This window comes from Pteropus medius, unplaced genomic scaffold, assembly GCF_902729225.1.
Source record: "Pteropus medius unplaced genomic scaffold, Ma_sr-lr_union100, whole genome shotgun sequence".
In the NCBI taxonomy this organism is placed as follows: domain Eukaryota; kingdom Metazoa; phylum Chordata; class Mammalia; order Chiroptera; family Pteropodidae; genus Pteropus; species Pteropus medius.
This window is the reverse complement of record NW_024352787.1, coordinates 12031329-12058965: the sequence shown is the minus strand read 5'-3', so window position 1 is coordinate 12058965 and position 27637 is coordinate 12031329. Positions and strand designations below refer to the sequence as shown.

Sequence of the window (27637 nt, the reverse complement as noted above, 5' to 3'; positions counted from 1 at the left end):
CCATTGTATTTTATGTAACCAATTTTTATTCCTTTTCCCTTTACATCTTCTCATATTCTTTTGGTTTCTGTAGTCAAGATTTGTAAAAATTAGGCTTTGTTATACCCTTAAAAAACAACAACAACAATAACAACAAAACCCCAAACTATTGAAGTCTACTTCGAAATCCTGAGACTGCCTATAGCATTTCAGTGGCATTGTGTTTTATTTTTGGTATGTGAACTTTTAATTACAAATAGGAAAACACCTTTATGAAAAGGAAAACAGTTTTACATGTGAAATAGTCTGAGTAATAAGACCATGTCAGTTTTATTCATGTAAAATTATGTGCTTTTGGTTAATCATTAGTATTTTAATGGAAATGGATTTTTTTCTTTCTCTTTTCTACCTCCCTTTTATTTTTACCTTTCCTTCCCTTTTAGTCTATTATCTTTTTTTCCAAGTCAGTATCAGGCAATTATCTTTTAAATAAATTAAATTGGCGCTTTTATTTCTGTTTTAGATGGCATTGTCAGTCCTTTCCTAAAAGGAGAAGTAGATTATCTGCTAGGTAACTGGGTGTTGCTGTTCACTTGTGCTGTACTGTGAAAGAGGAGGGGGAAATTAAGGTGTAAAATACAAGTCTTTCTCTAAAGGAGCTAGGGAGTAGAGATTAATTCTATTTTTAGTTAAAAACAACCAAGAAATTATAACAAAGGTTAAACAATTTTAATCTATAAATTGGGGTTCTGGTTTAATGTTTCATTCTTAAGTGATAAAAATGATTCACTGAGCCATATTTTTCAGGGCTGGTGAAATAGAAGTAGCCAGGGGTTGCATATCTGTTTATTACAGCCTGTAACTTTATTACCCAGGCTTCTCAGATTATCTAGTATGTTGAATTCAGTCGTTAGCATTTCTCGTTTGCATTTTAATTTGCTGCTTTTAATATCTTCTAGTAGGGCCAGTCTGGTTCTACCTTAAAAAAGAAAACACCCCTCTGCTTAAAAGAAATGGTACTTCCTGCTTTCATAAACAGTCATGTGCATAGTTTAGCAAGGCCTGATGCCTCTGGAGCTTTTTCCCTTTATAGCACCATTGAATCCCAGTCCTAACAGAAGTACTGCGAATCTTGTGGCCTCATTTTGAACAAAAGGGATTAGAGAAGAAAAATCTCTTGATATAAGGCTTGAAAGCAAGGGCAGGCAATCTTGGTTGTGAATATTTTCTGATTTTTCCAGAAATCAAGCAGAAGATTGAGCTGCTGATGTCAGTTAACTCTGAGAAGTCGTCCTCATCAGAAAGGTACAGCTACATCTCTTGCATGAACAATTAATGGTGTAGCATTGCTAAGAAACAAACCAGGACATGTTTTTTTCTTGTCAAGTTTGCTATATAATGTATTGTACTGCATGCTGGTCATTGTGCTGTATTGAAGATGTGTATATGGGCAAGCTGTTCTGCTTTTACAAAGGGTAATTGATTTTTAAAAAAATAGTGAAGCCTAATCAGCTGCAGCATGCACACCATAACACAGCAGACTGCTGGTTCATGTGTGACAGCTGTTGAAGGCTTTAAAAAATAATTTGCTTAGCTAAAAAAATAAACAAATATCTTACTTTCTTTAAGGAAATTCTAGTATTACATTTTCTTCCTGTATTTTGATGATGTCGCTACACATAATTACCAACATTATTTGTAAGATCTAGGTTAAAAATTCTTGACTTTTGGTTGTAATAAGTATTTTCTTATGTGGAAAGGGAGTGCCATTTGTAAATAGCTTAGAAATTGCAAACCCACAGATTAGTCACATTCTGAAAGAGAGATATGCTTCTTCAAGTCTGTGCTAGGAAATGGAACAGTCACTGCATGCAGTAATGGTTCGTGCCTGCAGGTAAGGACAAAATGACTCAAGTATTTTTAAAGCAATTATTTTATCTGTCAATCAAATGATTATACCTGTAAGGAGGTATTTCCTTAAAATGGCTGTTTTACTTAATGAATAGAATTAAGATTTTTTAAAATCTCAAGTCAGAAATGAGGCTATAGTTGTCTGTTTTGCTATGTAAATACTGTGTTCATTTCCATTTTCCAAAATTCTGTATACTACATAATGTTTTAAATTGGGATTTGGGAGCATACAGTTGATGCTTACCTTTCTCTTGATTACCTAATAGTTTATACCTGATGTTGATATTTTGTATTTAAGGTGTATTGATTTATCTCTTCTGTGGTTAGTTTTCAGGGTTATCTTTTTGTTCATAGGTTTAATATTTAGGAAAACATAGAGAAATAATTTGGTAGTTAGGGATTAAATAGGAAAAACACTGGAAAAAATATGTGAAGAACCTACCATGGTAAAGAAGATTTAATTAAAACACACTAGTGTATGGAGGACATGCTCTGATGGCAAAATGATGACATTAAATCGATTTATTAGTATAATTAGGTGAAAGGCTCCTGGCTATAATTCTGGGCATTAGAGATATGGAAGATGTTACTGCTTTCTTTAGAGACTGAAAATAGAACAATTTAGGTACATTTGTGTTTATTTTTATGTAGCGTCTAACTTCTGGTTTGTGGCTAGCCATCCGTTTTTAAGTATTCTGTTTCCTGAGATGAAGAAACAGACCTTCAGTCTTGTGAATGTTCTGCCAGTAAAATGGTGGTGATGGGAAGGGGAGAGCATGGTGGTGCAAATAGGGAATGGTGTGGGTGCCAACTGTAATGTCAGAGTTCTGTTACTGGGAAGAGCATTCTTAATGAGATGACAGCCGTAATTATGTTGGTTTTCTTTTTTGAATAGCATGAATTCTATATTGATAAATTGAGGGTTGAACAGAATGAATGAGTGTTAATGAGAAATGAATTAGGAATGGGTGAAGGTTTTTTTATGATTAAAATATATTCTTATAAGGAAAAACTCTAAAATATTTTAATTACTTAATTTCCTAAGCTCCTGTGCTTAAATTGGATGTAAAGGGAGGATGTATGTGACCGTGATTTTAAAGTTTAGGTATCATCTTCCATGCTTACAACTTTATAAACAGTTTTACCAGAGCTTGCTTGCTTTGTTTGTTGGGGGTGGGGGGAGGGTTGGCGCTTACGCATAATATTTGGCAGTTGTGATATGCTGACTTAGTGGGTGTTAAATGTAGTTTATGGGTCGGCCAACACTCTGCAAATATAGACATTGTTTCATTAACGTAAATATATTAAAAATAGAAGTTACTTCTTTTTTCTTTTTTCTTTTTTTTTTTTAAAGCCGTACAATAATGAGTAGTCAAATCATTTGCCTTTCATAATTTGTTTGGAAGAACGTGAAAAACAAGAATCCAAAGTTAAGAAAATTACGGCCTAGTACCATTATATCTTGCCCAGGCACTTTTTAAATTTTTCTTCTTTAAGGTGAGGCAATCCTTGGTTGACCTCACAGATTGCAAGAACCTTGTCAGCTTACAATTCCTTATTTTTTATTTTTTACACCTACAGCACCTGGTCTTCCTAGTACTTCCAAGTAATAACCAGGCCCGACCCTGCTTAGCTTCCGAGATCAGACGAGATTGGGCTTGTTCAGGGTGGCATGGCCGTAGACTTGCCCAGGAACTTAATAGCTTATAATATCATGTAGCATTACCATCACATTCTTCAATTCTTTGTTCACCTATTACCTAAATTTTAAAAGTCTTTATTTATTTATTTTTTTTAAGTTAGTTGTTTGAAGGATGGGCTAAGTCTCAAAGATATTTGGAATTTATAAATGGTCAGTGTTCCCATGAATATATTATATTGGGAGGAAGGATGAAGAAACCCAGTCTTCTTTCTTTGTAGAGGGGAGAAACTACTTGTTTTTAAGAAACCAAGTTATTATTTGCCACAATTGATTTTGCTCACTGTCTGCAGTATAGAATAATATTTTGATATTTCATGGAACCGAGTAGAGAAATAACATTTTCAATAATAGTGATGTGAAGTTCCTAATAATTTTTCCATCTCATATTCTTAACCCGCTGGGAACTGCTAGTTTTCTAACAACTAGTGTTGATTGAATTAGTTTTTTTCAGACAATTTTGTAAAACGGGAAAAGCAAAACAAAAAATTTATTTTTGTAGACCTTTCAAGATCTTTCATTGAAAAATACAAATCGGATTTGAGGTAATATCATAATGGAATTTTGAATGTTTTTGGAGGCCTTAATTAGAAAATATTATTTTAACATCTCAGTACCACCTTGAAATTTAAAATTATATTTTTATCTTTAACAGAATAGTGGGGGTGGCTCCATAGTGTAGTGGTTAGCACGTCTGCTTTACACGCAGAAGGTCCTGGATTCAATCCCCAGGTGGAGCCACGGACCATACCTGGGGTGGGGTGGACTCCAGGCCCTGGGCGCACGCCATGAGCGTGTGGGAAGAGACGCCCTACCTTTAGAGATCCAGTTCTTAAGGGGAAATGGCAACATCCATAGGTCAGAGGTGGAAGTATGTGTGGAGGGGGAATTAAAAGAGGAGGAAAAAAGAAGAATAGTGGCGGTCCATCGAATGTCATTTTATAGGGGAGGCATAGAGTTCCTCTGTTCATAATGGCTGACTCATAGGACAGAAACCAATGGAGTGACAAAAAGTTATAGTTGTTTTGTTTTTTTTTAAATATTTTGGAGAAAGAGAAAAATGTTAACTTTTACTCATTTTAAAAATTAAGGACAGAGAACGTTAATGAATGAATAAAAAAGAATGGTGCCTGATTCGTATGCTGTTGCCAGTTAAAAGGAAGATAAATCTGTTGCAAGAGAATACCCATCTTACAGATTTTAGGCGTAACTTTTACTACGAGTATTTTCTTTTTGATCGAGTGCCTGTCGAATGAAGGAATATATTCATCTTAAATATGGTAGGGACAGAGCCACACACAGTTTTACTTCCTCATCTACTCCATGTAAATGTAAAAAAATAAAAAATAAGGTGTGTATATTTATTTGATAAAAAACTAGATTTTTAAGTTTTTGTTTCTTCTTGCATTTCCAAGCTAGAACACTATTGGGATTTGGAAATTTATGGGGTAGAGTAGGTGAGGAAAAGTAGTAAGAGAAGCAGTACTAACAATAATAGCTAGAAAAAAGGTAACGATCATTTATTAAACATTTTTAGGTAATAGTTCTAAGTGATGAGGAGAGAGAACACATAAATACTGGCTGTTGGAAGGACTCAGACAAATCATGCTAGAAAGATCCTGAGTGAACAGAAAGTGCTTTGCTGTACTAAACTTGTTGTCAAACTGTATTGCTACTCCAGTGAACTCATGAACAAAATTCGACAACTCTTAATCAAAAGAAGAGCTGAGCCCAGAGTGCTCAGAGCCATGATTTCCAATCCATTTGGGCTGACTCCAGGGAGGGCTGAGCAGTTTGTGAAGCTGAGAATCTACATTCACACTTAGCATTGCCCACGTTGCTGTTAAATGTAAATGGATGTGTAGTCATTAATAAAGTTCACAAGCAGTCAAAAGTAAAATATCAGTGCCTGCTAGGTTTGCATTTTCTCAGAGAACAGATACTAAAAGGATCATTTCTAGTTGTGTGTGTATTTTTGACATTTTTTATTTTGTTGTTTTAGAGGAGTCCTTATACTGGAATAAATAAGAAGTAGTAGCCTAGATAATTAGCATCCCGCATAGCTAGCACATATTTGAATTGACAAATTGCTAACTACCTTTTTCAGGAGAAGAGAAAAAGGGAGAGGGAGGAAGTTCAAAAATATTTATGCTGTGGCCTGTATTCTAACAATGCTGTATAAACAAGATTGGTGCAAAGTAATAGAGATTATATGTTGTCCCTTCTTCAGCATAAGAGCATTTGAAACACATAAAGAACCTGTGCTATTTTTGTGCATGTATTTTAATTCCTTTTCTTATTTTGGAGCCTCTTAAGTGCAGAGAAAAAGGGCATATGATAATGATGCGTGGTTGCAGAAAGCAAAAAGAGAAGCCTGAAAGAATAAGGAGAAATGAAGGGAGAAAATAAAATAAGTATAGGACCAAATGAAGAGAGAAGGAAATAAAGGAGATTCAGTGAAAGAATCTAGGACCGAGGTATCTTTTATTTGCTCTTAATGTTGAATATACTTTCCTCCATGTCTCTGGGGAACTAAGAATAATCATGGCAGGAGAGCCATCTTATAGACGATTCTTTCTTCATTGTACTCCCCATCCCCATTTCAGTTCGAAGGGTAGGACAGACAGTTCCCAATAACTATTTTTACCCCTGCTCTGCCACTGTTGGCTTTGTTTCTCTATTAGCAGGATAGATGTATTTGAGATGTATTTGAGATATATGTATGAGATGACAGTGGCCAATTTTGTTGTCTACCCTCCACTCAATCCTTATACTTTTGTTTTTGTTTAATTTTTAGTAGTGTTTTTATTCAACATATATATAGGAAAGTGCACAGATCATATAGGTCATTACAAAATCCAATTTATTGATTTTTTAAAAAAATGTTGCAGTTTATGTGTTGTATCTAAGAACTCTTTGCCAAGTCCAAGGTTACTAAGAATTTCTGCTATGTTTATTTATAGAAGTTTTTAACTCTGAATATTTAAATCTGTGATTTATTTTGGGTTTTAGTATTAAGGTAAAGATTGAGATTATTTCCAAATATGATTATTGAGTTGTATCTGTTTTTGGACATTATATATAAATAGAAACCCTCCTCATCCGTCGTTTCCAAGGTTACTACCTGTATGAGAAGCTGTAATTGATTCAGTCTCATTGCTGTAGATATTCACCATGTGAATATACCTCACTTTATTTATTCATTTTGCTATTGATCAGCATGTGGGATGTTTATAGTTTGTGGCTATTAGAAATAGTGCTTCTATGAGCATTTGTATACTTGTCTTTTGGTGAATGGACCTGTGCATGCATTTTTGTTGGGTATATTCCTAGGAGTGCAGTTGCTGAGCTTCAGTGGGTTGCCAATTTTCCAAAGTGAATGTGCCAGTCTGCACCTCCCAGCTGTGCTCCAGGTCCTTGTCAGTTTGCTGCTGTATATTCTTTTTTCTTTCCCTTCCCTTTCCTTTCCTTCCCTTCCCTCCCCTCCCCTCCTTTTTTTTCCCTTTTCGCTTTTAGTGTTCTTGTGGGTGTGCCAATGTGACCCAGAGTTGGAGCCTTTTTGAGGAGGCTTAGAAACAGATAGGGGACTATTTCTGAGTATTGACTTTCACGAAAGAGATCAGAATTGGAAGTTTAGATGAAATAGGAGCCATAGGGTATAGTCATCTGAGGTACTATGCGCCCACTGACTGATTCTAATCTCTTAACTGGGTCTTAGAGGCCACAGGAGTTAACATTGGGTTTCTGACTTGATTTCAGTAGCAAAACTATTTCTTCTTTAAACCTTATTAGAAGTCTAAAACATGAAGAAAAGCCTGGGCAGGGGACCAGGAAGGTAATCAGAGCCTCGGTTCTTAGACTCTCCAGGAGCTCCAGTCCTCTGCCTTGAAAACCCTTGAGGTAGGTAGGCCACCTTAGGTCTGACCAAGAAGTTATGACATTTTTTGATATGTTACGAATGTTAAATTTTATATTGTTTATAAATTTTTTTTTATGTCATATACCTAAATAAAAGTGTAGTGTTATCTTTTCATTTCTGTTAAAAAAAAAACCTGGACAATTATCTGAACTTCCTTCCTGTTGGTCATTATTTTTTTGGTCTAGATGTGGTAATTTCTAAATGATTTTGTTTGTTATCAGTTTAATCTTTGATTCTGTTTCCTGATTCCTCTTTGGAGGGTTGCCTTATTATAGCCAGAGCAAACCTTTCAGAACACAGATCTGATCAGGTAGGTCACTCTGTTTTAAAAGCCCCTTTAGCTGTCTTTCCATAGTTCTCGGCATAAAGGTAAACTTCATATCTGTGCCAAGGAGCATTCAAACTCTCCAGCCCAGTCTCAGACTCCTCTGACTTTGGTTGTATGGATTCTGCCTTGTTTTGCTGCTGCTGTCTCTCTCATCATAAGGAAGCCCTGCCAAGGTCGAATTACGCCTATTGTAAACCCTTATAGACACATGCACCTCTCCTGTACGGCATTTGTCACAGCTGCTGTTTGACAGTGGGGTGTATCATGACATTTGGTCTACTTACTGGTTTATTTACTATTAGCCCCAGCTTATGATCTTAAATATAGAAGTGCTTTTATCACAATTTTATTTTGTATCATCATTTGCAGCTTACAGATTATGAACTTTGTGAGACTTGGTATAGGGAGCCATCTAGTTCGATGTTATTGGCGTAGATTTATAGATTATGGTCACATATAGTCATAAGTAATTACATATAAAATCATATCTAGTTAATTATAGTCAGAAGCTAATGACTTTAACTGTTATGAATTGTCAAGGTTGCAGATCTTAAGTTTTTCTGTCACCATAAAAATGTCATTTATTATTAAACATATTTTTTATATTTGTTTTAGTGAAATTAAAGTATATCTGAACACTTTCCATCTCTGTCCGAAACTAGTAACGTTGTAACAGTCATTTATCTCCCAAATATCAGTATTTTGTGTATCACCATGGTGCCTTTTGTTATGGTTGCATTCTACCTTCTGCTTTTATTTACTTAATGTCACACTTTGTTTTTTATTTTTAATTGTGGTAAATATACATAACATGAATTTTTATAATGCCTTTTAAAAGTTAACTTTCTTTAAAACAAATCTTTGTATTCCGACCAGAACTGAAGAACCAGTATAATTTGCCGTTAAAAACAATTACTGTTAAATCCTGTTTAGATTCTGTTGTCTTCAGGCTTGAGCCATATGCTCCTCTGTTTACAAGGGAAATTAAATTGGCAAGTGTCATAAAGGGGCTTAAACATGTGTTAGTGCCAAAGTAAGACTTGTTCTTTGATATACTCAGATAGACTGAAAGAACCATAGGAAAATAGTAAGTTTCTCAGGATGTGATTCATTGTAATTCAATACCAAGCCCCAAGTATCACCTAAGATCATTTTGTATAGCAGTAGTGGCTCTTCCTCTTCATCTGGGAACCCCTTTCTCCTAAATGTTAGATCAGGGAAGTTTTGAACAACTGTGAGCAGCTGTTATAAGAATAACAATGACAATAATAATAATAAAAAAAGCTCTGTTAATAATCATATTGCAGATTCCTTTGTAGCAGAATTCTTTATGTGCCTGTAGCTAGAAGAAGTTAAGACTATAGTGTATATTACATTTGTCATCCATCTATCATCTGTCCATCCATCCATCATTTATTAGTAGTTATTATGCGCTAGCCACTCAGTGATTTGGAAAACAGGGAAAAGAAAAGGCAGCACAAAAGCATAGGATGTTTAAAGAAGAGACTTGGTGGTTGGCTTATCCCTGATAGTACTTGGTTAGTTTCTTGGACATGCATGCTGAGGCACTGTATCATGGATGACTCTTTAGTGAGAGGCCGGCCCTTGGCTCTCCTTGAAGGAATTATATTTAACCATTAATTGCATTTTGGGGAAACTTTCATAAAGACTAGAGCTGCAGCAAAGAGGTTACAAACACAGCTGCCTACCAAAGGCCACTGTAAATGAGTGGTGAGAGCCAGGTGGGGACCCTAGAAAACTGGAGACCAAAACCCCATCTGAAGAGGTGGCTGCAGGTCAGCTCTTGCTGATTACCGCCATGTCATAATACAGGTCAAGTTTTGCCAGCTCTTGTGATTTTTAGAAGTTGAAACATTGTGGTTTTTTTTTTTGGTCAGATATCTCTTATTCTTTTTCAATTTTACAGTTTTTAATGAAAGCTGTGTATAATATTACTTTATCCCTGCATCTTCTCAATTGTTTCTTCCTTATATTTTCCCTTTTCCTTTCCTACTTGTCAAAATTTGGCTTTATGGTCAAGGAACTTTTGTGGTCTTTGTCCAGCTTTAGTCTAGTGATAACCACCTTGCTAGGGCGAATGCCCGCATGAACAGTTGTGCCTTTAGCCTTGTCCCACTGCACTCATTCAGTGGAGATGACATATTTCCTCCTGTAAACCTGGACCACTTTGCCAATTTGCTGCCTGTTGTAGTGTCCTCCCACAACCCGAACTTCATCATCCTTTCTAATGGGCATGGATCGAACATTGTACTTCTGTCTTAGCTCTTTGGGAAGAGGAGAAGACATAATCTTCCCATGAATGTGAGAAGGTGTATTGGAATGCCTTTTATGGTTCTTGCTCTGGTCAGAAGTCACAAAGGCATTGAACTTCATTCATTTAGGCTTGCTGGTGCTCCAGCGACGGCCACAGAAGGGAAGACCAAGATCTCTTATTTTAAATGATGGTGCAAGTTAAACCAAAACAGAAAGTCGTACAGCCTTTAAAAAAAGAATATCTGCTATCTAAATTCAGCTCATGGTAGCTAAACCTTTTCTTTCGTATAGCACATTGATTTACAGTTTGTGAGCCACAGACCTGTGCAGACTTATTGTAAAGGAATTTCAAATCCTGAGTACTAAGCATTATCTGTCGATTGAAGGCATAGAAGTCAAACTATTGTCATGCTAAAGAGTGCATCTTTGTAGTTTTCTGATATTTCAAACATGCAAAAAACACTGGTGATGACTGCTTTTATAACCATATGCTAAGATACCAAAATTTAATAAGATATCAGCTGTTTAAAGTTAGAAGGGCCCTTCCAAAATATTTATTTTTCAAAATGGGAAGTCGTTATTTTCATTTATTATATGAGTATTAAGGTACCCACTATGGTGGAACTTAAACTTTAATAAGTCTGAAAATTACAGAGGTAGAATGGTCTTCTGTTTGCACAGCTGCCACTTCATCCTTTTTCTCCTCCTTTTCCATCTTTCTTTTTCCCCTTCATTCATACCCCTCTCCACAAAAAAGATTTTGAGGCTAGTTAGAAGAAGAATATCTGCAATGCAATAAAAAAAGAGTCAGAGAACATGCAGGTCAGGGTAGAAGGTTATGATGGAGGATAGCCAGACACACACTCCAATATATGGCATTTGCCATGCAGCTACTAAAGGTGACTGCCAAATTTGGCTTTAAGTTTCCTGACAGGCAAGGGAAAAAAAGTAACATTGCTCTTATTATTTATAAGGAGAAAATATCCTAGTTTCTGTAGTAGAACCAAATCTTACTTCTAAATTAATTGTGATTATTTAACATAACCTTTTCCACATATATCAGAAGATACGTTAATTCATTTTAGAAAATCCAGATAAAAAGAACACGAAAAACATTACACTTTTATCATTAAAGGTTAGTCATCATTATTAATTTTTTATTCTAAGTTTAATTTTTGTGTAATATAAGTAGATTTATAGAAAAGAAGCAGATGTAGTTTAACATAACACTATCACCAAGAAAAGCCAATACACTGACATTATTTTGGAATTGCTTTTTATACTTAACATATAATTTTTCTTATTAAATTATCTTCTGTAGCATCATTTAAAAATGGTGTCATTTTTAAAGGCTGCATAGGACTGAGTCCACGCTATGGATAGATGTATCATAATTACTGAGTCTTGGTCTTAGAAATGGAATCACTTGTAAGGCTCTTTATGCGGAGTGTTAAATTGCCTCCATAAAGGCACAGCTTTACACTCTCACTAGCAGTGTATAAAGGACGTTCATTCTTTCATTGGGCATGCATAAATGAAAATAAAGTCAATACAGTCAAGTTTAACAAGATACAAGACACAGTAGATTCATTTTCAGTCAGGCATTTATGAACAACCTAAGGTATACTTAGTGTTTATGCTAATGAATTTTAATCTTATAAGGGATTTCAAGAAGTTTTATTATCCAGACTCACTTTAGACAGATAACAAAACATTCAACATAGGTGGTTGGTTTCCTTTTTTTTATTAAAGATGTGCGAGAATTAATAATCTCCAACCTTCCTCATTAAATCAGCACCTTGTGGATATTCAGTAACTATTAACTAACGTTATTGCAAAATTTAATCACCTTTTTAGTCAGGATCTTCCTTTTAGCAAGATGCATTTTTCTTGCTGTATTTTGAGTCTTTTGAGGGGCGCTGGATGAGGAGTATGCTTTTGTACAGCAGGAAGACTGGAATCCAAAGTCCAAATCCTCAGGTTAGCATTGCAGGCTGAGGAAACAGCACATGAGTCATCAGAGAGAGATTCCATAAGGCTGAGGAAGAGGCGAAGGAAAGGATGGGAAACTAGATGAGAGAGAGAGAGAGAGACAGAGAGAGACAGAGACAGAGAGACAGAGACAGATGTTGTGTCCTGGTGGCAAGGACTCTGTTCAGTGGTAAGGATTTTGAACTTTATGCTGAAATTTACCCAGGGCCATTGCACGGTAGCAAGGGAGATGCTCTGCCCAAGCTCAGGACTTGGCACACACTCCTGCAGGCATAAAGTAAGGTCTTCTGAGAAGTCCTAAGAAATGCGTTTTTTCCTCCAGAATAGAAGATTGCAGGATATGCTGTAGAGTTGGTGGCAAAAGTTCTTCATTTGCTCTGGAAATGGGTTGAAAAATTATGGCAGTATTTACCATCTGAGTGATAGAGGGAAGATGAGTTTCTCGATGCACTATTAAACATTGAAGTGGATTACCAAGAGAGGCTATGAAATAATTCTCTCCAAGGCTTTTAAAAGAGGGTGGTCCCTTATTTGTTTGGATGGGTAGAGATATCCCTTTCTAAAGACAGGTAGTTGGCCTGTTGAACCTAAAATATTTTTTCGATGTTATATATGCTTAATCATGACAGGTTTCCTGATTTATAGTTAGTAATTTGAAATGTTTGTCTCAAAATTTTCTGTCAACAATTTGTGACAGAAGTCTTTGCTCGGATATATAAAGTATCACTTCTACAGAAGACTTTCTGCAATGATGGAAGGATCTATAATATAGGCATGGCTTTCTTAATGTTGGAAATGTGGCTACATGAGTGAAGAACTAAATTTTAAATGTAATTTAATTTTAATCAAAGACCACTGAACTCTATATTTTCTGGCAAGAATGTCCATAAACTTGGTTACTTTAACCTTTTTTCATTTAGAATATCGTTTTCTTTATTCTTTCCTAAGCTCTACCTTATTCCATTTTCTTATTATTTCTCTCTTCCTGTCCTGACAGTATTATACTGTACATTATTTCCTTTAACTCTAATTGGTAATTTAAAGGGAATTGTATTCTCTAGTTAGTTGTCCTTTGATAAAGTTGGTTTCTTAGGGATATGCTTAGTTCCCTCCTACTCCCCACCTCCCCCTTTAAGGGAGAAGAATACTGTGTCATTATCTGCCATCACACCACTTAACTGAACTTAAAATTTTCTTTTTAATGTTCTACTAACTTAAGTTTATTAATTGGAAAAGCAGTTTAGTTTTCCGAATCTTTGTTTTTAAAAAGAAAGATAAAATGATGTGGACAAATTTCTAATCTTGTTATGTCCCATAAAAGAAATAAAGATAAATAGATGCATTATAGTTTATTATACTCAGTACACACACACAACATTCACACAGACACACAGATTATTCTCACTTGTTCTTGTCATTCTGTTTTTGCCAGAGCTTTAAAAAATAATCCAAAATGCTGACCTGAAAATCAATTTTTGTCCCCATTCGCCAGCCTTTTCTTTTTGACAGATTTTACTAATGATTATTTTAGTATTCTTTGGACATCTTGTTCTTGGGGCCAGGGTAATCCTTAGCTTGTGGGAGGAGCCTCTGGTTAATTCAGGGCTGAACAAGGTTTACAGTTATAGTGAATGTTATTAAATTTGTTTATTGAAAAGAAAGTCTGATAGGATTAAACAGAATTGTGAAAGAAAACTTTCTTAAGAGATTAAAAAATGCTTGCCTTTATTCTTACTGGTTATTCATCAGTTATAGTTTGACAGTTTGTTTGAATAAATGAAAGACTCCTTTAGAGGAATCCTTGGCTGCCTTTAATATGATAAACATCTTGGTCTGTTAAATGCGATTTTCTCTTCAGTTTAGGATTGTTCCCCCGCTCAGGGCTTTTGTAGTTGGAGCAAGAGAGTGTATTGATTTATGGTGGGGGTGGTGTCTTGGTACACATCTATTTCAACGTAGATACAAGTATTTATTTCAAAGTAAACAAATTATGAAAGTGTGTATGGTTGTAGTGAGTTTTGCAATGTTTGGCTTATCCTTCCAGTTCCTTCACTGCCATTACTGCTGCCCTAGGGTCACTCATGTTTCCAGCGGCTGTTTGGCCCTGCTTAGCGGCCCAGCTGGCCACTAAGGAGACATGCAGTGATTATCCCCTGCTTCTCTCGGAATTGCTGTAAAGTACTTAACAGCTAATGATGAAAATTGAACTGGTTACCACAGTAAAACTTACCAGCTGTTCACCCACCCGGTTGTTTAAGGGAATCAGAGATTTTATGGAGAACATTAGAAAGGCCTTCTGATTCTTAGGACTAGATATTATGATGGATTTGTTCGTAGAAATACTTTTAGATAAATGCTACTTGTCCATAAATGGAAATGAAGATTTTCCAAGAAATTTCTTAAAAATTTAATGTTTTAAAAGTGGATCTACTGAAGTTAACTTCTAAAGATGAGGCTCAGTTTAGTTACCTGATCTGACTTGGCTTTTTGTTGTTTTAACCTTTAAAATTCCCATTAAGGGTTCAGTGGCATCACACCTTGCATGTGTGTGAGGTAAAACTGGTATATCTCCCAAATGTGAAATTATATAGTGACTGACATCGCAGTCCCCAGTAAGTCCAATACAGCCAGCTTTTTCTCCAGTGATGCAACACACCAGTGTTCCTTTTCTTGCATTGTTTGCATTTAAGGGCGTGAGATACAAAATAATGTATTTCTAAACATTAGAATAACGTTTAGCTCAGTGATATGGTTATGCTTTGAGAGGCACATGGGCAAGAAGAACTCATATGAAGAAATTGAAGATTACATGTCATGTCTCATATAATTCCAAGTCTTATTGAAAGGAACGTTGGGAAGAAACACCACATTATCAAAATTCTTATTTTCCCTCTAACTTCAATATAGTTGAGATGGTGGAAGGTAAAAGTGCTTTTATGAATGATGCAACTCAGTTTTATAGTGATTCATTTTTATTAACTAATCAGAAGCATTTAACTAGTTCTATTGACCAGGCATATACAGAGGAATAGAATGTTTAATAAAAACATCATAGCTAGAAGGGAACTTGGCACTCCAGCTTGTCACCCACCCTTCTTTTATATGTGCGGATGAGGAAAACTGATGTTCCAAATGTGAAGTGATTCATCTAAGGTTCCAGATAGGTTTCTTGTAAACCAATAGCTTTCAGTATTTAAGGTTAAGAAGTTTAGAGTGTTGAAACATTGCACAAATTAGTAGGAATTAGTTTGACCAGTTTTCTTTCTCTTCTTTAAGAAAACCAATAATGGTTAATTTAAATTACACTGGTACTGTACTTTTTAGCTCTGCTCTAGCCAGACCATGGAAGAAATAACTTAAATGCCTTTTGTTTTACAGCGTATTCTCCTGTACACTATTAGTTTAGTTTAAAATAAAAAAAACCTTATAGATGTATAGGGAAATGGTTCTATTCCCACTTCATAGGTAAGGAAACCAATGTGTATATGGTAGAACAGTGTCACGTATCAGTGGTCTAAGTACTCTGAAAGCCATGTTTTACAGCTTCAACCCCTGTGCCTGAGGGTGTGAACACCGAAGATGTTGAGTGTTTTCATGTATAAGGTGTCCTAAGTCAGGTTGCGTGCATTTCATAAGGGTATGTGCTCTATATGTCTTCTTCTGATAAGTTCAATGTATAAGCATCAAGAAGGCACACAGATATGGGAGTGCTAACCCTGGCCATGAAACAGTGAATTCTTTGGCAAGAGGACCACTGTTCAAATATAAATGTGGCTTTGACCCCCTAAGATCACAGAACTTGCTTTCTCTAAGTAGCAGCAGCCTTTTCAGGAGATGGTAAAAAAAAGATCAGTACATTCAATTTAGATATCAAGCATTAAACCTTTTTATTTTAATTCTGTTTAATACATTTTGTTAGGCACTATTAAGTTGTCATGTTATATTTTGTTCAGTTAATAGTTAAAAACTTTGAACAATCAAATGAGAAGCCAACAAAAGGTTTAGCTTTTCTTTTTGTGTGTATGGCACTTAGATGGTTATTGCAGCTCTGCAGGCATTAATGGCATTTTGATGTATTTAAGAGAGGTTGTCATCATTTACTCTGGCTCATTCTCCTCCTCCTCTTCCTTATCTTTTCTTAATGCCGAACATTTACTGAGCCCAGACCCTTTTTCTAGTGCCATAGAATTGATCAGTTTAAAAAGTGCCTCCTTTTACAACATAGAATGTATTCATGCTTTATCTGTAGAGAAAAATGATTATTGGCAGGAAGGAAGACTTTGGTAATATCAAATAAAGAAAAAATTTGTTAGCATTCAGCCTTGTGCTATAGTTATGAGCCCACGGAGATATGGTTTTGATTCCTAGTTCACATTATATTTTAAGTACCGGGGCCCTCTGTTTTTCTCCACAAAACACTGAATATGATAATGAATTCCCATAAGGAGGCTCAGGCTCACTCCAGTAGAACCAGGACCCAACATTCACTGTTATGGGTCTTAATGCCACACAGTCACCTACCTAATTCTTGAAGGCCTTTGGGCTGTGAACCTGTATCTGGGAATGCCCCTCATCAGCTGATTGCTCTCACGTGCACTCCCCTTTCTCCTGACAGTTCTAGGCATCTGAGAGACTACTGTCACTAACTGGCTACCTGTCGAAATGGGTGAAATTTATAGTTAATTGTCTTCAGTATTAAAAATATCTGCCACTGGAATACATAGATATGATAAATATAAAAGGTTTCTGTCTTTGGTTAGGGAAGAAGCTGGGATAGAAGATGAAGAACTAAAAGTGATCTTTTGCGGTTTTTTTGTTGGTCTTTCCTTTATCTAAATGTTTGGCCCTCTTAGGGTTTCTGTCATTGGTCTGCTGCTCTTTTATGCATTTTCTCCGTTTCCATGGTGTTGAATGCCATCTGTGTGCTGGTGACTCCTAAATTTATATCTCTAGCTCTATTCTGAGCTGCAGACTATCCAGCTGCCTACTTTACATCACTACCTAAATGTCTGTTGAAACCCCAAATTTAACAGTACCTAAACCAAACTCATTATCTTGTTTTATCCTTCCTGACTGTGCCGATAGATAGGTTATATGGCTAATCTGTGCTTCACTTTTCTGTTGTAAGGGGAGTTGTAGTAGCGGGGAGAGAGAGAGAACAAATAATTCCTTTGGTTTATGTCTACCCTTGGGGGATCTGGGCCAGTGACAAACTTTACCTCTGTGTAGCCTGCCTCTGTGAGTTTATATGAACATCTTAACTATCTAAGAAAGAAAGAAGGCAGCAGGAAACTTTGTGAGGTCTGTGTAAAGATAGAAGGAAGTTCCCTAATCTTCAGTAAATAGTGAGGATGGATTTTTGCTGATGTGTGTTTATAACCTTCAAGCTTTTCTTTGCAGCAGCTGCTCCAGACTGCAGTCACCTCTCTGCCAGATTCTTGCTCATGTTACTTCCTAACTGGCAGGCTCTGCAACAGTGGGGCCCACTGTGACTGGGAATTGCCTTTCTGTCTCTAAAATTTTGTTACACTGCTCATTTTAATTTAAAAAAGTGAATGTAACTGTCAATAGATTCAAAGCCTCACCATTACCTTATCTCAATTTTCCTCTTGGTTCTCATTTACTTGATCACTAAGTCCTGTTTATTCATTTACAGAAGCCCTTCCCAAACCTTCTGCTCCTGCTTCTATCTTGTTGTGATGATTTTATTGAGTTAGTCCTTGCCTCTAGCCTCCAGTGCTGCTCAGTGTCTTTCCTGACTGCCACTAGCCTTCTCTTTGCCCTTTGTACCACCTAAAGGATCACTCTCCTAAAAGAGAGTCATTAGTGCAGCTTAAGAAGATCCTTCACACCCTGGTGCTCCTACTGACCCGCCATCTTTGGTCCTATGAGCCATTTCATCCTCACGAAGGGCTCTTCCCTCTGGGCCTCACTATCTCTGCTCTGTGCCGCCCCTCCCAACCCCCTGCAGAGGGCCCTTCTCCCAGTATGCCATTTATACATCTGTACTGGGAAGCTGCCTGTCACCCCACTAGACTGTGAGAGAAGAAGTATTTTATCTTTCTTCATGTTCCTGGTGCTTAGCACATATTCTGGCCCATGTAGTTCTACAAATATTTATTTGAATAAAAGCTTTTTATTTCTTTCCCAATTTGTGTGGAAATTTTCTCTAAGAAAAAATTATTTTTGTCTTTTTCATTAGAAAATATTGGGCAGTATTTTCTTGTTTTACTCTCTTCTGAAAAGCTTTGCCAAATGTTTCTTTCTGTAGCTGTTTTACCAGCCTGCCTGTGCTCAGAAACCTTCGAGGACTCCCATTGCTTTTATTGGGATCTCTAGCAGTGTTTTTTCTGGTAGTACCGTGTTCTTCTACAGATGCCTGCCTACCTGATGTTTGACTTGCTCATCAGCCATGGAGTCTTGGAGCCGTGGAGGCACACACAGTTAATGGCAGAGTTGGGACTTCAGTTTAGGTTACCTATTTGTCGCGTGCTCTTTCTCTTACATCTCACTGATGCCAGCAGCAGGAAATACTAGGCAAAGCTCCCTGGATTGGATTGAGAAAATTTTGTTTATGCCAGTTCTGAACTGCAGGCATTTATTAATGTGCTGTAATTTAGAGATAATCTTTGTAACTAAAATGGAAAATTTTGTTCCTTTCCTCAAATTCAGAGTGTGCTAAAATTCTCAACCTTGTTCATGGCCCTAAATTCACCATTTATTATTTAAGGTTGTTTTGCAAGTGACTTTAGGATTTTAATTTTAATCTTGCCGGTTTTGCTCTTATGTCAGGTTTCTCAGCTGTAGAATGATTCGTGTAGAATTGGAGAATTAAGATTAGAATGTAAAGATGTCCAGACTGTTTTGAGCCTTGGCCACACCTTCTATGAGAATACATAAAATACCGAAGTAGAATTATATATTTCAAATGCTTCCTCCTTGGCAAGCTTTAAACCTTTGTAGCTTTGCGTTCTAATATTCAATTTATAGCTGTAGTCAAGCCAAAGGTTACTCTTAAGGATCCAACTTGCCTTAAGATTCATTAGTAAGCCCAGTTGGCTGTTTGGCTGTTCGGCTGTTCAGTTGGCTGCTGCAGACCAGCCTCAGTCCTCTCTTGAGTGGATTTGAGCTAAAAATAGATGATTTCTTTTGAGTTGGCGAAGCACAAGCTCTGGGGTGTGTTTCGTTGCTTGTTTCAGACAGGACTTTGTGTGTGTGCCTGTGAGTAGAGCTTTGTGTACACACCAGAACCTAATATTAGTTGTTTTGCTTTACATACTGTGGGGTTTTATCTACCTCCCCCACAACACCCCCCCACCCCCCCATAAATTTCCAGCCTCTTCCTCACAAGCAAGAAAAGGAAGAGCGGAGTGTACCTAAAATGGAAGAAGGCTCATTTGATTGAGATCATGTTGTTCATTTTACAGATTGAAGTACCAGACCTAAAAATGCGGTCTGTCGTCAACCATGTGATAATGGCACAGGATGGAAATGACAGTGGGAAATAGTTAATTTTTTATTTTAAAAATATACCAAACTTGATTTGGTCTTTGGGTTTGGAGTAAGGTTATACAGAATATAGCAGACTATTGACAGTGGCCCTGGTGACCTTTTCCTGGGGGAAGATTTCCTTCTAATATCTTTCAGCTTTTCCAGTTACCCTTTTGAGAGGGATGGTAGAGGGAATGACTGATGTTGTAAATCCTCGAGGAGTTGTCCGATCATTTTGCTGAGAGAGATGATGGGGGTGTATGAAGGGAGGAAGGAGAGAATTGCAGTGGTAACAAAGATCATGGCTCACTTGATCTTTGTCCTGCACGGAATCACCCTTTCTTGGAAAGCATGAGGTTATCTTGTGTAAATAGATTTGTAGAATTGCAGAACTGAAAGCAGCATGATATATTAGAAAGAGTATATGGGTTTTGGAGCCATGGACCCAAAACTGAGATAATGTACATAAAATGTTTAAGACAAGGCAATCATTCAATAAATGATCTTGGAGCTTGGTAGGTGCTGCAGAGAGGGAATGTCTAAATTTAGCCCTACAGTCCTGTTAATATACCTCAGTTTGTCATCATCTAATTTGGGTATCAGAATAAGAGTTCTTTAGAAATAAAATTACGAAAAGAAGTTTACATCTCTTCTTTACTTTGCAATTTTTGAAAGAGTTTATTTCTTTTGTATTCTGACATCATTTCTGTGCTTTCACGTAAGAGTTTTTGCATCTTTTTGCCTGTAACCTCTTCCCTCCAATTTGGCACAATGGTTCTTGAAACATTCTTTAAAGGGCAACCAAACAAAATGTTAATTAAAAAAAAAAAACATTACAGGCTGTGAACCAGAATAGTATTGCCAAAGGTTACTTTAATTAAGCGCCGGAAATAGGTAGATATTTGATAAATGTATATGGTAAAAAATATTTGGTAAATAAACATTTTAGTAAATATCAGGTAAATATTTTCACTTGTGGTAATTAAAAGCCTACAGTAAATCAAGAGCTTATTTGAAAAACAACATGTAGGAAAAAAATGAATTTTCAAAATTGCTGTTTCTAAGTAGTAGTCTTTCTCATTGCCCAGAAATCTTTCCATTTTTAGAGACAAGTGGAGTTCAAAGGGCAGCTGTTAGTTCATCCTGTACTTTCTGAATTACAGTCTATGTTTAGGCTTTATAAGTTAAAAAGAATCTTTTCCCCTCCCTCCCTCCTCCTGGCCTCTTCCCTGCCTGTTTATAATTTCTGTCCAGAATTTATATGCAGAGAACTTTATAAACCAGGAATAATGTATGGTGCTCACATGATTTTTATACCTTTTCTATATTTTTGGGACTCAGTTTAAAAAACTGTTTTAAAGTGTATTCATGTTCATTCCTTACTTCTTCCAGATAAAATGATTATTTAAATATCGTTCCATAAAAGGATAAAAATTAGTTTATAGAAAATTTACTTTTGACCTTTTGAGGCTATGCCCAATGTATTTGATCTAGAGATTGAGCTTATTCTACTATAGGTGAAATATGATCAGTGGAGATGGGGAATGTGAGTAGTATTCATCTTCAAAAACGAATACTTTGAGAAGAGAGTTGAGGAAATAGCCCGTAGGTAAGGAGCAGTTGCTGACTAAGGCAGGAAGCAAGATTCTGGCTGAAAGAGGAGAGCGCTTAAGCTCAGAAGGCTCTGGCTTTTCTTGTTCTTATCACCGTGCAGTTAAATTTATACCCTGACTTTTCTGTTTTTCTGTTGTTGCTTTATGTTGTAGAATACTCTTCCTATATCTGGTTCTACCTAGATTTTGTTAATTATGTACATCTTGTCAACTCCTAAGGGTATTTTTGAAACACTGTATTTTGATGTTCATGCTGTTTTCCTCTTCTAGCCTTCTTAAGTGCTCTGGCCCTCTTACAGGAAAAAAAAATGTTTTATTATTTTGAGGGTGATGAACTAGATATACTGCTTCAGTGGTGCCTTACTAATTCAGGAAAAAAGTCATTTGTTCTCTGTATGTTTTTTATTGAGTGACTTCCTATGCAAAGACAAATTGTATCAACATTTTCCTAACTTAGAAGTAATATCTATATTTTGTATTTTCTGATGCTAATTGCTTGTATATTTTTGTTGTTAAAGAAATTTTTCATTAAAGTTTTGGATTGGTTAGGATTTAGATTTATCTTTTTGTTACCCCTTTTGGCAACTGATAAAAATAAATCTCGTTAGAAAGAAGAATTTATAATTCATAGCCTCCTCTGAAGAACAGGACTATTTCTGAAGTAGGGAACCTAATCAGTAGACTGAACTACTCAGGTATGTAGGGCAAATACCTGCTTGCATTTGCCTGGGATAACCCCAATTTATATATGTCTTCTTGGCATACTTACTAATAGGGGAAGGAGGGAAAGAAGCCCTTTGAGTCTCAGAAGTATAGTGGTTGATGGATTGGGTGGTGGTCACCCTGGCTTAATGACTTCATAGATCGCCATTGTGGTTACCGCACCCATGCTTTCTTCTCTGGGTCAGAATGTTCATTTTGGTAGGAAGCTTGGAAATGTGTGCTCCAAAAGGGATGTGGTCGTTTGTGTCTAGGTGGTGAGGTTAAATGAAGTACTTCATTGTACTTATCTCTACTTTATAATTTTCTACTAAATGAAATGATTTTGTTATTAAAACCAAAACAAAATAACCTTTTTTGAAAACAAGTTTTCAAAAATTGTTTAACAAACATGTAGACTGTTTAATGGTGAAGCCTATCAATCAGGCTTCTGCATTCCAAGCAGTACAAACTGACTTTGGCTATTTTAACTAGAAATAAAATTTATTGGAATAATTGAAATAGGCGATGGAACAACAGAAAAGCTGGGGGACAGGTGCATAGGACAGCCTGACAGTGGCTGCTGGACCAATCTTGGGACATCCTGTCTACTGGACATGCCTTTACCCGTGTAGCTGGACCCCTCCCACTGTGCATCTGCTGCCTGGTACCTTGAGCGACAACTTCAGAGTGGGAGTATTCCAGCCGGAGCCTGGGTGGTGGGCCTGTGCCCTGGCCTCCAGGGAACAGGGGCAGACTGCACCTCTTACTCTGGGATGCTTTATATTTTATTATGAATGGTGACTCTTGTCTGAAGTTTTCTTATCATCTGCTTACAAACTAAGGGATGAGAAAAAAATAATAACGGTCTAGTTATCTATCTGTTAGGAATTTGAATGAGGTAACAAGTGCTTTTAAAGGGAATCTGGGTTTGACTTGAAAGTGATTGTTAATTACCACTAGTCAGAGTCTCAGGTGAGATTACTTTGCTATTGTTTACACAGCACAATTCAGCCTTTACTTAGAACCTCTTGTCATTTGTCTGGTTGGGGTTAGTTATTCTGACAGAGGGATTGATGTGGTTATATGCCTTGCCTTTAACTCTGGGTTATTTTACTCATGAGCTGTGTCAAACTTAATAATATTGTAGCTTTTTTAGTGCTTTAATTGCCAGAATGTACCGCTGCTGTTATTGGCTGTTAATATTGAAATGATTTTCCTTGAATCAGTCCTAGACTTAAATGTTTATAATGAACTTAGGCAAATTAGAAATATCTTGGTTAATTGCTCAAGAATGTTTTCTTTGATTCTTAAAGTTTGGCTTGCAGATATAACAGAGAACCCAAGTGTCTCATGTCTGTGGTAGATGACAATTCTTTGCTCATCAGAGTCAACGTATTAAGTTTTTAAACATACATGGTGGTTACAGCTAAAGCTTTGTGGTCACTTGTAAGTCTTTCCGGATTTTTCTAGTCAGAAGTTGAATGTGAAATGTAAGTAGTATATTTAGAGTTCCTTTCAGAGATGAAAACTATCTAGGCCCTAGAATAATGATCAGCTTAGTTGGTTTGCTCTGAACTTTTAGTTGTTTTAGTAAGGAAGGTTTGTTTGATGAAGAAGAGTATTTGCACATTCTTCTCTTAGGAGGAATTAAAACATTTGAAATTATTCAAGTAAAGGTGTAAGTATGCTTTTCAGAGTGTGCTAAACAGATATGTATAATTTCGTGGATCTTTTATTAGTAGACTTGCAATAGGCCTTGGGAATATGTAGGATATTATGACAAATAATATTTGTTAGATTTTCTATTCTAATGTTTCCAAATTTTAGAATTTAAAAAATCATTTTGGCAGCCTACAGAATGGTATTTCAGAAAGTCACACCTTTTCAAACAAATGTGATTAAAAGCATAAAGTTTGTGGTTTTTTTGAGAATTGTTTCTGTTTGCTGTTGAAATGTAGTGGGTTTCTGGTAGTCTCACAGAAAGCTGATGGTGCATGGTGTTCTGGTGGCTCTCCAGGCCCAGGGTGCATCTTGGCACAAACCTCACTTCATGGTATCACCCACTATAATTTAAAGAGAATCCTCAAACCTAGTGTCTGTCTCTTCAGAGACATTATGTCATATTCTGCATCTTGCAGCACTGTGCAAAACTGTTCCCAAACTGCTTTTTGATTCTCTCTCTGCATATGTGGAGGTAGTTCATCTGGCTGTTTGTTTATAGTTTCTTAATAAAAATCTTAAAGCAATTCATCTTAATTGCTTAAATTTGGCCTTTGACACCTGATGTCCATACGATTTTTTATTGGCTTTTGTTGTTGGTATGTTCTGATGCTCTGGTGTGCCCTCATCTCCTTGCCCTCTCTCTGGCAAGCAAACTACAGGTCATTATTATAATCAGTATCATGTTGGGGAAAAGATGTTTGGTTTATGCATCAAATATTATGGATTTTCTAATCTTAGACCTATCATTTACTCACTGTGCGATCTGGAATGGGTCTTTTATGTTGACACCAAATCCTTATCTGTAAAATGGGAATAAAACTTGCTTTCCCTCTTACAGCACCACTCTATGAGAAGAAATGACATTGTTTTTCAGTGAATCAGCCACCTGTAAATTATACCATTATTTTATGTATCACCAAGAAAGAAAATTCACTGCCTGTTAAACTCTGATACACCATTGATTGAAAAATACATCCTGCTGTTAGAAATTATACATGTGGAAAATATACGTATTAGAATAATTGAACTGTGTTATATGTGAAAGCTCCATCTTCCATATTCCTGTCAGAGTGATAATTTAAAAACCACAAATCTCGTAATGTCATTTCTCTCCCTGAAACTCCTTAATGACTCCCCATAGCTCGAGGATAAAATCCAAACTCATAACATGACGAGTAGAATCTGGCATAATCTGGACCAATAGCATCGGTATCACCTGGAAACTTTTTAGAAATGTGACTTTTCAGATTCTACCCCATTCCAGGATCAGAAACTCGGGGGTGGGTCCCAGGAGTCTGTGCTATAACAAGCTTTTTGGGCGATTCTGATATATGCCAAGTTTGAGAACCACTGATCTGGTTCAAACCTATTTCAAGGCTCCCCCACCCTAATTGCATATAGAAGTTAAGACAGAAGTACTGGGACTGCTTTCCCTAAGAAATACTCTCCCAGAGAAGAGCACCGTAAAAATCTCTCACATTAAGGGCAGCTATTTCAGTGGCTTTATTTTGAATAGCAAAGAACTCTTCATGATTACATATTATAAATTGACATGATTTCAATCAGTGTTTAATTTCAGATAGTTTTAGAATTCACTAGTGGGAATAGTAAGAAAGGCAAAGGCATTTTAACATCAATTTTGTAATTACGTTTTCCAGATTGGTCGTGTGTGTGTGTGTGTGTGTGTGTGTGTGTGTGTGTGTGTGTGTGTGTAAAGTCAAATGGAAAAACTAACTGACTTGAATGAGTAGCTATTACTGAGTTGGGATAACAGTATCATATATGTTTAAACAAACACAAAAACAATAATTATTTCAAACAACTGAGAAATGAAGATGTTATATTTTAGGAAACTGACTTTAGATGAAAGAAGTGGCTTGACTGATGAGTACAGTGCTGACAAAGGTACTGTGAAGCATTTGAATGAATTTACTTCATGAGAGTGAGAAAAACAGCCTTTCTAATATAACATGGATTTAAATATATTTACTTAAATTAAAAATTAAATATTATAAGTAAACATTTGACTGTTTCATTCCTCTACCTTAAAAGTTCACCAAAAATTTTGGAGAAGCAATTGCCGGATAATATTTGTAGTTTCCAAAAAACTACGTTGTCCTCTCTGCCTAAAATGGTCTTCTACCTCCTCCTTCTGCATGTGAGGTTCTTGTCTGCTATGAAATTCTTACCATCTTCTCTCCATGTCTACTAGCCCTGTCTTCTTTCCCATTCTGAGGCTGAGAGTACTTTCTTCTGCCTCCTGTTGCATCTGGTGCATATTACATCAGTGCACCTGTCTTCATTGCTTTGGTGCTTTCTGTTTGCTGCTTTATTTCTTTTACTGTGTAAATATATTTTAAGGCTGTCTTTTTGGGGTAATAATGTATAACTAAATTAAGTATTGAATGAAGTGGAACATAGTCAGCATCAGTACATGCTTATTACTCAGTTTTGTCTTTAGCACATCATAGGGACCCAGAATATATTTCTTAAACATGAGAGAGGGATTTTCTCTAATTTAGATGCCATTATCTATGGATAGCTCAAAAAGCAATAGTAACCCATAGATGAAACATTAGCATATGTTTCAAAATCTTATTTACTAATAAAGATATTTGCATTGTTTCAAATAGTATTTGTTTAATTCTGTCCCTTATAATACAGTCACCCATAATCTCACATTCTAGGGGCAACTAACTAGTATATATTGCAGTCTTTTGCTTGTTTATTTATTATTTTTATATAACTGAGTTTACCCGATTAATACTGGAATAGGAAAAGTCTTAATGTGACTCTATTTTAAATAGGGTCCTAAATTTTACACCAATAGTGAAAAAGGTTTAACTGGGCCTTATCTTGATATAACTAATTATCACTTGTTAATTTTACATTATACTGAACAAAATTTATCATTGTTGTATCTTTAAGCATTGTTCATAGAATGAACAAAGTGCCTCAAATGTTGTTTCTGGTGTAATGTTTTACCCCCAAAATATATATTTTCACTTCATACATGAATTTTACAGGAATTATTGAGAGCCTTATTTTGCGAAAGTAGTTAGTTGAGAGCTTCATCTGTTTCCAGTGATCTCCCCTAATTCTTTAATATACAAGTTCTCATTTGAAGAGCCTGTTAATGCATTATCTTTGTTGATCTTGTCTTCCCCAGTTAGTCTACTAGGTTTTTATTTGTCAGTAGCTTTGCCTGTTATTGAAGTCAACATCTATTTTATTGTCACCATGAAATCTTAACATATTTTCAGTTTTACTGAATTGTATCTGCATTCTGTTGTCAAGTGTTTAGTTTCAGTGAAAGACTAATTAATTGATCTGTGCCTCCATTAAACAAATCTGTTCTCTCCTCTTCCCACTAGCAGAGAGAGGTAACTTGAATAGGATCTAATTTTATGACTGGTCAGTTCATTTGTGAATAATTTTGTGTTATTTACTTCCTTTTGCAACCTCATCACTTCAGAGACTTTAGATTGCAAGTGTTAGAATAATAATAATCTTTTAAATTCAATTTTTATATTGCCATTTTGCTTTAATGTACTACAAACTCTTTAAACTTCATTTAAAAAATAAATCATTTAAAAAATAATGAATTCAAGAATATTGGATTCATAGGGTCCTGTGATGTGTTTGTTACTATAAGCAATGATTCTTGATAATTGTTTACTTTTTTTTTAACTGAATAATGTTTGGATTATTTTCTATGGATAATTTCTAAGGATCACAAGATAGGACCATTTTAATGTTTTTTAATATATATTATCCAGTTATGTTAAAATTTACATTCATCAACAGCAGGAATGTGCCCATTTAGTACATCTTTATCTATGTGTGTGGTTGTTTTTTAAAAAAGTGGAACAGATGAGAAAGATAAACCAAGGACATCTCATTGGTATGTATGCCTTTTATAGGGAAAGAAATCCACTCTCTGAGAAAGTCATTTTAGCGTCCAGTGTTCCTCCACTCATCTTATGTGAGTGTGCCAGATTAATCCT

At 36.0% G+C, this 27637-nt stretch overlaps 1 protein-coding gene and 1 pseudogene across 9 annotated transcripts in view; one reads left to right on the top strand and one right to left on the bottom strand.

The window, feature by feature from the left end:
- SRPK2 (SRSF protein kinase 2) overlaps nt 1-27637 on the top strand; it is a 199567-nt gene that overhangs the window by 74426 nt on the left and 97504 nt on the right. For 3 of the 9 annotated variants that reach the window (XM_039849255.1, XM_039849248.1, XM_039849249.1), the window contains one exon: nt 1221-1284. The exons of 4 other annotated variants lie outside the window; for them this stretch is intronic. In XM_039849255.1, coding sequence (XP_039705189.1) covers nt 1247-1284 — 38 coding nt within the window. In that variant the 5' untranslated portion in view covers nt 1221-1246. Of the gene's footprint in view, nt 1-1037; nt 1285-27637 lie in introns of those variants that run through there. 2 more of the 9 variants (XM_039849254.1, XM_039849256.1) reach the window with 1 other exon arrangement.
- LOC120591658 (60S ribosomal protein L26-like) lies at nt 9789-10230 on the bottom strand (annotated as a pseudogene).